Below are 11,830 nucleotides of genomic sequence, written 5' to 3' on the forward strand. Positions count from 1 at the left end.
TGGCCCACTAGTGTGTCTAGTTTCATAGGAGTCACAGCTCACTGGGTTCATAATGACACATTGGAACGCCAGTCTGTGACATTGGCTTGCAGACATTTTCCAAGTCCACACACATATAACCGAATTGCTGAAGTGTTGGATGAAATCCACTCTGAATTTGGGCTGTCACATGAGTGCATTGTGGCCACAGTGACAGACAACGGGTCTAATTTTGTAAAGGCCTTTAAAGAGTTTAGCATCACTATAGAAGAGCAAAATGAGGAAGATGGTAATGAGGATCTGTCTTTTGTACACATTGATTCATCAGTTCCAGAGTATAATGAGAATGGAATTGTTTTGCCAACCCACTTGAGGTGTGCATGCCACACCTTGAGTTTAGTGGCCACCACAGATGCAAAGAAAGCCATGAGAGACAATCCTAGTCTCTCTCGTCTCAACAATGACACAATGGGTAAATGTTTTGCATTATGGAATGCATCAGGCAGACCAAAGAGTGCCGAGAAGCTCTCTGAGGTGTTAAACTGCGGGTTGATCACACCATGTCCAACACGATGGAACTCTCTCTATGACAGTCTCAACCAGTTGAACACTCAAAGAGGAAAACTTGGAGATATCATGTTGAAATTGAACCTACCTTCCTTCAGGGATGCTGAACTAGATTACCTGGAGGAGTACACCAAAATCTTGAAGCCCCTTGCAGTCGCCATTGATCGATTACAGGGCCAGTCATCCTGCTATTATGCTGAGCTTCTTCCCACCCTGTTTGCTGTGGAATCTAAACTTGAAGCTTTACGTTCCTCCAATTTCAGATACTGTTCTCACCTTTTGCAAGCCATTATGGATGGTTTCAGAAGCAGATTCAGCAGCTTTCTACAACTTAAACCAGAAGTCAATGAGGCAATCCTGGCAAGTGTAACCCATCCATACTTCAAAATGCGCTGGCTACCCCAGCAATTGTCAGGGGAAAAAAAACGAATCCATGAACTAATGATCCAGCCTTGGGCTTGTCATGGAGAGTGGGTCAAGTTCAACAACTGCTGATGGTGAAGTGGAAGACTTTTTTGTCTTTACTGAATATGTTGAGGTCTCTGGCAAGTCTACACACAGCAAAGCTGAACTGGAGACATTGCACTTTCTAGAAGATCAGAGAAAGGAGTTGGAAGTCTTGGACCAGTATCCACTTATTAGACAACTATTTGTGAGGTTCAACACAATCATCCCCTCTTCAGCTCCTGTAGAACGCTTGTTTTCATTTGCAGGCTTAATCAATAGGCCACACAGACGACGCCTGAAACCCAGTCTTTTTGAAAAGCTGGTAGTGCTAAAGGGTATCGAATAGATGGATGTCTGAAACACACAGGTACACCATCTTGAGGAGTACACCATCAGTTTTATAATTGACTTTGTGTTATTGAGTTCTTGTTACTGAGTTGAAGTCATGATGGTGATAAAACGTAATAAAAGAAAAAATAGTTTTGTTTTTCCTACAGGGCAGGGGAAGGGAAGATCATTTCTAATCAGTAGTACATATCTAAATGATTTTGTTTTGCATTCAGAATATGTCCAGATATATTTCAGCCTAATAGGGATGCCTGCACTTGATGGCCAATTTCACATGTATTTTGTGTACTTTAAAAATACAAAATACTGTATTTGTATTTAAATAAATTTTTTACACAGTATTTTGTATTTGTATTTAAATACATTTTTCCACTCAGTATTTTGTGTTTTTATTTTAAATACATTTCTATGTATTTATGCCCATCTCTGACTGTAGCCTAACTCAACAAAGTAGCTCAACAAGACAGAACACCGGCAGCAACCGGGACTGTAATGTGGTTAGGACAGTGGAAATGAGAGTTGAGTTCTGCTCCCTTCCCTGGAAATTAACGGCCAGGCCGGGTCTGTGGTTGAGTCCTTCGATTCTTTAGGACATGCAAGTCACCTCCCTCACCACAGAAGCCCAGAAAAGGCTGTTCTTCCTACGCCAACTCAACATCTGCTAAGGTATCCTACTGAACTTCCACTGTGCCATCTGTATTAGGATGAATTCATGGATGGGATGATTACGTTGCCCACGTGGCATGGAATGAATAATTTTACTGTAAATTGTCATTGTGGATTTATTCTGATCGTGTATGGGCTAATCATCCTGAAATTCAGATACATCGTCCATGATTCACCCAGAATATTGTTGAACTGCACGAGCATGATATTTTTACCGATCACCTATACAACTTATTTTTCACGAATAACTTGTGTTTCATAAAAAACCGAATGCTTATCTTGGTTTCAGGAGAGCAGGTCGGGTCGTTATGCGGGATGATTATCTCGTCCTCAGGGCAAGGGGAGGATCGGTATGCGGGACGCTTATCTTGTCTTTAAAAGGACGGGGAGGCATTGCGCAAGGACCAGTTATCTTATTAGGCCTATTTCTAATACATTTCGCAAGCAATATTATTCGGACAAAAGTGGGAATTTGAGAACACATTGCATGAGGGCATGGGCGTCGCCGCCATTAAAGCTAAGGGGGACGTGTCCCCCTCACATTTCATAATTATTCGTTTGGACCCCCCCACATTTAACATAAAATATTAGTTCACCCAGCGCTGTTTCTATTGTTTCGCGAAAAACTCCATTCCACTTGATCGAATGAGAATACACATACGGCATCTAATTCATTTAAAAAAAAATCTGGGGGAGGGTCCCCAGATCCCCCGCCAGTGTGTCCCCCCAACATTGAGAATGCTTCTGACGCCACTGCCTGAGGGAAGGGGTGAGCCAGCTCATCCCCTGCTCGCACGCAGCACTAAATTTAGTATAAAGGAAGGGGGAGATCCCAGTGTTGAGCGGTGTTCTGTCGAGTTGAGCTACTTTGTCGAGTTAGGCTACCATAGTGCTAATCGATTGCCCTAATCCTAACCCCTAAAAAACCCTAAACCCCTTACCCTAACCCCAAAACGGTGGAACTGCACATGCGCAAAAAGGCTCGAAAGTACGTCTAGATAGGTAGCTCAACACCTGTTGTGCCGAAGTCTGCACCCCTTGTCGGGAGCGCGCACCGCTATTTTCTTCGATTCTAAGGGGGAAAAGACATAGTTCCGTTAATCTAAATGTGCAACGGAAATATTAAATTGCGTTTGCACATTTAGAACGCTGCATTTGACCCATATAAAAGTGATAAACTGTGACATGTAGACGATGAACCCCGAACGAGAACGCAGGTTATTTGTCTCGTCACCAGTTTACTAGTTTGTGAACAAGGAAATCCTTGGCTTTAATAACCAAAGAAAATTACACAATATTATTCCTTATACATATTTAGTAATTTATTTTTCTCCACAATGAAGAGAATGTTCTGGTACAGGTGTCTGAAATAGCTACATAAACAAAAAAAGGTACTTGTCTTTTTGACGGCTAACTTGGCAGGAAATTCATTTCCATGCTCTCCTTTGATTCTATTACGAAATAATGTTAGCAACCAACATATTTAAAGAAATAGATAATAATTACTGAATTTCAGCTGAAGCTTGCTCCGATAACAACTTTAGGTCCACAGTGTGCATTATCAAAAAATATGATATGATCATTTAAGACAGAGATCGATGCAGGGGGGTGCTCTTCGCGGCAGGGTATACCTGCCGTGAATTGCACCCTCTTTGAATTCTGGTTCTGTTCGTGCTACGTAAATGAAACTCGCTCAGAAAGTACACTTTGCCACACAGAGTGCACTGTCCAAAGCATTTTGGGATATAATCACCAGAGACAAAGATGCAGGGGTGTGTGTGTGTGTGTGTGTGCGCCATACATGGCAGGGTACCTGCCGGGAATTGCACCCCCTATGAATTCTGCCTCTGTTGGAGCTACATAAATGAAATTTGCTCAGATATTACACTTTGACCCCCCTGCATCTTTGTCTTAGATTATCATATTATATTTTTCTGATAATACACATAGTGGACCTAAAGTTACTATCTGAGCAAGCTTCACAAATTCAGTTTCAGTGCAGCTAGATTTGAAAGGGGTGCATACACTCATGCTTAAGGACGCACCCCCCTCCACCCCTGTATGTTCCTGTCAGTTGATCTTCTCCTAATATGCTTTTTCATAAACCTGCACAATACACCAACATCAATATAAACAGTGCGAACATTGTAAGGTACTATAATAATACAGTTAGCCTACTGAGCCACTTTCTTAAATAGGAAACAAGTAAGCTGCGTGTAAAATGCACCACGCGCTGCGGTGAAATGGCATTTATGAAATTCAGTAATTATTATCTATTTCTTTAACTATGTTGGTTGCTAACAGTATTTCGTGATAGAATCAAAGGAGAGAATGGAAATGTAGGCTATTTCCTGCCAGGTTAGCCGTCATAAATACAAATATCTTTTTTGTTTAGGTATTTCAGATCGCTGTACCAGAACATTCTTTTCATTGTGGAGAAAAATAAATTACTAAATATGTATAAAGAATAATATTGTGTAATATTCTTTGGTTATTAAAGCCAAGGACTTCCTTGTTCACAAACTAGTAAACTGGTGACGAGACAAATAAATATTTTAAAAATATTTAATATTATAAAAATTTTTAGTCATTGCATGCAATGAAATGCAATTATCAGCTATGGCTCTAACAATTAGTAAAACGAGCATTTAATTGCCAATGTGGACTGAAAACCTATATTCACTAGGCAAAAGTCAAAGTACACTGAGATCTCTTACACACTATGTTACATTTACTTGTTTAAGATTATTCGGAAGCAATTAACCGATTATAAACATTCGGTTACAGGTATGAAGCTCCACCTTGGGATTAATACAGCCGCGTTTATGGCTTTGTGGGTGTGATGTGCTCGCTTTCCCGGGAACGTGTGTTATCGTTTTCGATCGTCTCTGATTTCATTGTCACGTTCTTGGAGAAAGTTAATCTACGTGACCGAGGGATTCGTAAGTAATGCCATTTACTGGGCCACTGGAGTACAGCCTCGTTAAGCTGGCAATTACGGAGGAGATTCCCCAGAGATAGTTTGTATCCTGCTGGGACAAAGGGGACTTGTCATAAGTAAGTAATGGATAATATATTGAGTACTGTTTCCAGGATTTGTTTCAATCAATTCTACCCGTCATGCGCTGTTTCAAAAGAAGAAAAACGGGAAATATAGTATTTCCGTGGAGTGTAAATCCTTTATTTATTATTTTAATTACAAATATCTGCTTGGTTTGAAGACTGTTGCGTTGTAACATTTGGAATTTGGAGGAAATGTAAAAGCAGGAGCTGGTAGAGCAACGGCGACGTCTCCCTCGGATCATTCTTCATCTAAATCCCTCTTTTTTTAGTGGACGTCTACGAGAATGAGACGGATGCAACTTATTGTAATGAACAAGGTTTAGACAACCCTGGATTTGAATTTCAGGTAAGACTTGAAAGCATGCATCGTTTGTGTGTGTCTATCGATTAAAGCATTAAAAAGAAAACGAACAAGATTTTTTACCCCCTGTTTGCCACCAAGGAAAACGAGCAGCCCCGCAATAGTCGTGGCTGGCGCCCAGACCTCACGCACCTAAAGTAAGCGGACAGCTGCCGTCTCCTTGCGCTCCTGCTTTTGCCCCATGTCTGCGTGAAGATTCCTTTCAATCCGACTTTTTATAGCCTTCTGAGGAGCGTTTGTTTAAGTGTATAATTGTTCATTTTTAATGTTTAGAATATGCTAGTTTGACATGAGATGAAGTTCACATCGGAAAGCCTTTTTTAGCAGAGAAGTCCGCGACTTGGGTGTAACCGTAGCCTGTACAGAGTGAATAATTGCACTCAGCATGCAGTGAGTTGCTGAAACAGCATAAAGTAAGTCAATGGACAGACATTAACCACAGATTCCAGAGTCCGCTCCAGAGTTCAGTGTCACCTGCTTGTTTAAGATGAGGAAATAAATGGAACTTTGTTGGCAGTATTGTGACTCATTGGTGAGCGTTAGATACTCCTCCTTTGTGGCATGTGACTGCAAGTGTCCAGCCCTCTTTGTGCTTGTCTAGCATTTCTGGTTTAGCTGGACTGGTGTCTTAAAACGGCCTTTGTCCCCTATGATGAGTGACCATTCTGAGCTCTCCCTGAACTTCCTGGGATTAGTTACTGGTTTGGATTGGATATGTGGAAACTGATAGAACTAATGGTTTTCTCTTTGTTTTCAGCAAACTATCAAAATCAATCTCCAAAGCCGAGAATTTCCTAAAATCACATACCCAAACCATAAAGTATGTGGTTCTGGGATTATTAGCCTGTGGTACGTGCCCTGCAATATCCGACTATGTGAAGGTTGTGGCATCGTACATGAACGAGCTACACACTCATCACACTCACCGTTGCCTGGATGAAGCCATAAAATCTATCAAAAGACCTGTGCAAGACTGATCTGTGGTTACTGATCTCACACATAAATCCAGATTTGTTTGTCTGATCTAGCACAGGTCAGGTTCTGATACTGATGGATGCTGGTGAGCCCTTCAGGGTCTGATGTTTTGTGCAATGGTTCTTCTTTACAGGCTATGTGGCGTATTTCATTGCTGCATGCGTGCTGGACTTCAATCGGGCCACAGCCCTAGTGGTCCTGACCTGTCTGGGCATTTCCCTCCTGATCTACAATATTGTGAGGACATATATGGGCCAGAGAATAGGAAAATGCTTCTCACCAGCCATGAGACTATTCAATGCCAACCTGAGATGGATCAAGTGGTGAGGAACTAACGGAACCTTTGTGGCAAACGCGCAGTGTGGAGCAGCAGTTCCGAAACTGACTGGTGGTTCTCGATTAATTAGGGTGTTCATCGTGGTGATCCTGGTTCTGCTGGTCACCTGGCTCGTGTTGGACATGTCCAATCGCGCGGAGCAGTTAATCTCCTTTGCGGGTGTTTGGGTTTTTGTCCTTTTGCTGTTTATCTGTTCGGCTCATCCTCGAGCGGTAAGCACACACGCATACACACATACACACACACACAAACCTGTAATGATATCTTTGTAGGGATCACTCATTAATTTTTATGGGAAAAATGCTATTGCTAACTATGACAACCTTAATCCCTACCCAGCACTGACCATAACCATGTCACCAAACCAAATGCAAGAATTTTTGCATTATTAGTTTTTTGATTGCAGTCACAGATTTTTAGAAAATTGAGTTTTCCTTTATGCTGGTCCCCATAAAGTAAAAAAAAAAAAAAGGGTATTCATCACTTTGTGGGGACATTTGGTCCCCACAAGGTATGGTATATCTGGACTAGGCACACACATACACACACACACACGCAGACACAGTTAATACCTTTTCCTCTGGATGTTTAACCAAAGTAAAGTTTTACTGTAACTGTACCTTCTGGGTCCAGCATAGATAAAGCAGTGGACTTTGCGAAACTGAGGGACGTTACTTGTGTTTTCGGATATCTGCTATGTCTCTTTGTGTCAAGGTGTCATGGCGAGCCGTCTTCTGGGGCTTAGGTCTGCAATTCGCCATCGGCCTCTTCATCATACGGACCGAACCGGGCCTGGTGGCATCCCAGTGGCTGGGAGACCAAATACGGGTATCCTCATTGATTCGTTTTGTCTCACGGAGGCCAATTTTATGCCTGTGATGTAATGATTTGACTGAAGCACCTGAATCCACAGAGTGATAAGAGTTGATATGAGTTAATCTCATCCGTGTACATGGAATGTGAGCTGCGCTATTTGGGACAGTTCCCAATACTGCCATGCATGACAGAATTAAACGCTTCTTATTTGCAGATATTCCTGGACTATACCAAAGCTGGGTCTTCATTTGTGTTCGGGGAAAATCTGATCAATGAGGCCTTTGCATTTCAGGTCAGTTTATGAGTGTTGTCGATCCCACTGCATGGGAGAGAGAGCCAGCTCTTAAGTTCAAGATTCAACATTCATTATTTCTCACATACACAGTTATGTGCATATATAAGTGCAGCATGCAGTGAGGTGTACCGCGATTCAGTCCTGAGAGTGTGCAATAAAGTTTAGCAAATTACATTAAAGATAAATATGAAAAGGCTAAGGCAGTGAAAATATTTAGAAAAAATATATCCCAAATAACATTACAGTTATGATTACAATATCTGTACAGTGTTCAATACAATATAATAGAATACATACACATACATACACATATTTGTATTGTAAAGTGCAGTGTGCTAGTTTGTTGTTGACGTAAATAGACCTAAGACATAAATATCATAACAGCAGGTGAGGTGGAGTTCCTCGAGTGTTTATTATGAACAGTTAAATAGCTGTGGTGGCATGTCCTGATGTGGTGGCATGTCCTGATGTGGTGGCATGTCCTGATGTGGTCCTCAGGATCGCCGGAGACCCAAAACTTTCTCAGCCGTCTCAGGTGGTAGAGACGCTACCTTGCCTTTTTAGACGGGACTTGTGTGTGTACAGTCCATGTCAGCTGTGACACCCCCACGGCCGTCTCTCTCTTCACCAGGCCTTGCCCATCGTTGTGTTCTTCAGCAGCGTAATGTCGGTCCTCTACTACCTTGGCATCATGCAGTGGGTCATCGCTAAGGTGAGCTGTAGCTTTCACGGGCCCGGGATGTTGCCGCTAACCCTGGGCGGTTGCAACGCTAACAGGACGTCATGTGATGCTTCTTTTGCAGATTGCCTGGATAATGCAGATCACCATGGGAACCTCCGCCGCCGAGACCCTGAGTGTGGCGGGAAACATATTTGTTGGCCAGGTCTGCTTGACTTTACGGCCGATTCAGTAACCTTGTTTCATTTCTAGTTCTGTGGAACGATCCTGTGTGGCTAATGTAGCTTCTCCAGTCTCTGGCGTGAATCTAAGGGTGTCGGTATCCCACGCTGGGCAAATGGCCACAGGAAATGAATAACCCAGGACACCTGATTTTACCTTAAATATGTTTTTCCCCCCAATTCCCTCACAGACTGAGGCTCCCCTGCTGATCCGCCCTTATTTACCACTAATGACCAAATCCGAGATCCACGCAGTTATGACCGGAGGCTTCGCCACGATTGCGGGAAGCGTGATGGGTGCCTACATCTCATTCGGGGTGAGTCTGTCCTTGAAGCCCTTCAGTGATTCTGGTCCCTCCTGTGTCTGTGATTGGTTGCCGTGTGCCGGATCCCGCGTTCTGTCCCAAGGTTTCTATGTGCTTGGCTCTCCTCCCTGCCCCAGATCGATGCCTCCTCCCTGATCTCCGCTTCCGTCATGGCTGCTCCATGCGCTCTGGCTCTTGCCAAGCTGTCCTATCCTGAAACCCAGGAGAGTAGCTTCAAGACCATGGAAAAGATCAAGGTGGACGCTGGGTGTGTGCTTAGCTGACCTCTGACCTCAGGAGGACAGCTTCTCCCGAATCCCTGGGCCCTGCAGCAGCTTCTGACTGCTGTTCAGTTCAGTGCATGATTCAATCTGAAGCTGAAATTTAGTTTTTTTTTTGTCAGAGGTGAACAGAACATCTTGGAGGCTGCAAGCAGCGGAGCCTCGGCTTCCGTAGTGATCGTCGCTAACATTGCTGTTAACCTGATTGCTTTCATTGCTATACTGGAGTTCATCAATGCTACTCTTAGGTGGCTGGGGAGCATGGTGAGCTATCCTGAGATAACCTTTCAGGTACGGCCTGCGAAATTCCCTGTCCCGAGACACAAAATCAACCTGCAGGGGAAGACTTCACTTCTTATTGAAAGATTATCTGTTCCATTGTTAAAACAGTAACTGTTATGACTGAAAAACTGAGGGCTCACTGCAGTGGTTCTTCAGAGAGTTCAAAGAGTCGAGTGACATCTTGTGTCTCTCTTCTTTTGTCATGCAACTCGGTCCTGTAACACAGTGAGTCTCTGCACTTTCATTAGCGTGACACCTTGTAACACCTTTCTGCCCTAGTGGAGAAAAAATGATTTGCTATCACCTTCAAAAGTGTCACACACCTGAATGTTACAGAAACTGTTTCCTGATCTGGGTTTCTGGGTCGCTTCTGATCCGCATTCACACTGAGCTGTGCTCCTCTGCTGCTCTGCAGATGATCTGCTCCTACGTCTTCATGCCTGTGACCTTCATGATGGGCATCCCCTACGCTGAGGCCTTTGTCGCTGCTGAACTCATTGGCACCAAGCTGTTTCTCAATGAGTTTGTTGCTTACAAGAAGCTTTCTGAGCTGAAAAACAACAGGCTGAATGACACGGGGTCAGGAGGTCAGCTCCTATCGGTGCGTCCATCTCCGCGGCTTCTCGACGTCAACAGCGCTCTTCATTTTTGTTGCTGTTTCTCTGTGATTAGGTTCAGTTACTTTCCGTACCTTTGGCCATAGGCGTATGACAAAGGAGATGCTGAGATTTCAGCATGCTCCAGTGACCATTGTTTGGGTCCATCCCTCACATGTTCCAGTGAGTGCTGTTGCTCTGCCCCTCACATGTGTGTGTAACCAGCAGCATGTTATCGCTCCAGCTCAGGTCGGAGACCATCTGCACATACGCGCTCTGCGGATTCGCCAACTTTAGCTCCCTGGGAATCATGATTGGAGGCTTATGTGAGTGAAAAGGCTCCTCGTCTTTCTTCCATGGTCGGGATTAGAGCTAAACCCCCTCCTGTCTGATGGTGCACTTCTCTTTAAAGCCTCCATCTGCCCGTCCAAAAGGGGTGACATCTCCCAAGCGGTGTTGAGGGCCCTGCTGACGGGGACATGCGTGTCACTGGTGAATGCATGCCTCGCAGGTCAGGGTGCGCCGCTGCCACCACTGCTCGCACGAAGCCGTGAAAAAGGTTCTGCTTCCTCCCGGCTAACCTCATGTGTTCTGTAGGTATGTTGTACAATAGTCTTGACTGCATAGACGTGTTCAGGAAGGTGACCTTTAACAGCACCTCTTCTGACATCAATCAGTGTTGCACGGACATTTTCGGCAGGTAAGAATCTTTCGCGGCGGTCAGCATAGTGACACTGACTTCAAAGTGCATTTCCCAAAAGCTCCTGTGATTCCATCGCAGTACCCTCAGGAACGGGACGGCCATGGACTTCACTGGATCTTGGAACGGGGTGAAGAATGCAACCTTGTACTTCACCAACTGCTGCAACCTTTACAACAACACCAAGTATTGCTGAGGATGCCTTCCTGGGACTTCAGTGTCACTGGAGGGGGGGGGGGGGCACCTTCAGTATCAGCCATTCTCCTCACTGTTGGTACCACCTATATGGGGTCCCCTTGCCAGACCAGGGGTTTTGTTAATCACCACCATTGCAATTTCTGCATTAAATGTATTTCTGTAGAAGCACAATTGTTGGAACAATGAAATGTGATCATGTGTGACATTACAAGTATGTGCCATTTTAATTGCAGAAAGTAAAATTTTGACTTTTGCCACTGTCACCTCTGGCTTACTCACTGGGGGCTTTGGGCAGGGATGCTGTAAAGCGCTTTGAGACAATGTAATGTGAAAACGCGCTATACAAAAATAAATTTGTTGTTGTTGACAAAATTTTTTGACTGCTGAAGTCTGCCAATCAGGAATACTGAAGATTCACAAATGACACCATCACGTCTTCATTTGGTGTCTTCTGGAGAGATTTTGGCTTAAACAATGACATTACCATATATTATTGTTTTATATAGGCTTTGATTCACAGAACATCTTATCATTGCAAACAGCTATGAAAGTGTTGGAAGTGAGCTTGTATTAACTCATAACATTTACTAATCAGACATTTTAATATGTGGTCACTTTTCATAAAAATTGTACTATACCTTTGTTTTTATTTAACAGTGTCTTGTATGATGTACAATTTTTTTTTTAATTAAAAACTCTTTCAGAAACCACACA

General features: G+C 43.5%; 1 protein-coding gene across 3 annotated transcripts; it reads left to right on the top strand.

The window, feature by feature from the left end:
• The first annotated feature begins 4,923 nt into the window (after window positions 1–4,923).
• On the top strand, window positions 4,924–11,828 carry slc28a1 (solute carrier family 28 member 1). 3 transcript variants are annotated; one of them, XM_023841983.2, is made up of 18 exons: window positions 4,924–5,064; window positions 5,340–5,416; window positions 5,513–5,568; window positions 6,189–6,280; window positions 6,540–6,729; window positions 6,814–6,955; window positions 7,458–7,571; window positions 7,774–7,851; window positions 8,486–8,566; window positions 8,658–8,738; window positions 8,946–9,071; window positions 9,197–9,327; window positions 9,463–9,631; window positions 10,038–10,223; window positions 10,463–10,544; window positions 10,631–10,729; window positions 10,816–10,918; window positions 11,000–11,828. In XM_023841983.2, coding segments are annotated over exons 1-18 (1,923 nt in total). In that variant the 5' UTR covers window positions 4,924–5,063; the 3' UTR covers window positions 11,115–11,828. The 3 variants fall into 3 exon arrangements, with proteins under 3 accessions (XP_023697751.2, XP_023697753.2, XP_023697754.2); XM_023841985.2 differs by lacking the exons at window positions 9,197–9,327; window positions 9,463–9,631; XM_023841986.2 differs by lacking the exons at window positions 5,513–5,568; window positions 6,189–6,280 and having other exon boundaries at window positions 5,027–5,064.
• Window positions 11,829–11,830: the final 2 nt, after the last annotated feature.

The sequence above is a fragment of the Paramormyrops kingsleyae genome, chromosome 11 (assembly GCF_048594095.1).
Source record: "Paramormyrops kingsleyae isolate MSU_618 chromosome 11, PKINGS_0.4, whole genome shotgun sequence".
In the NCBI taxonomy this organism is placed as follows: Eukaryota; Metazoa; Chordata; class Actinopteri; order Osteoglossiformes; family Mormyridae; genus Paramormyrops; species Paramormyrops kingsleyae.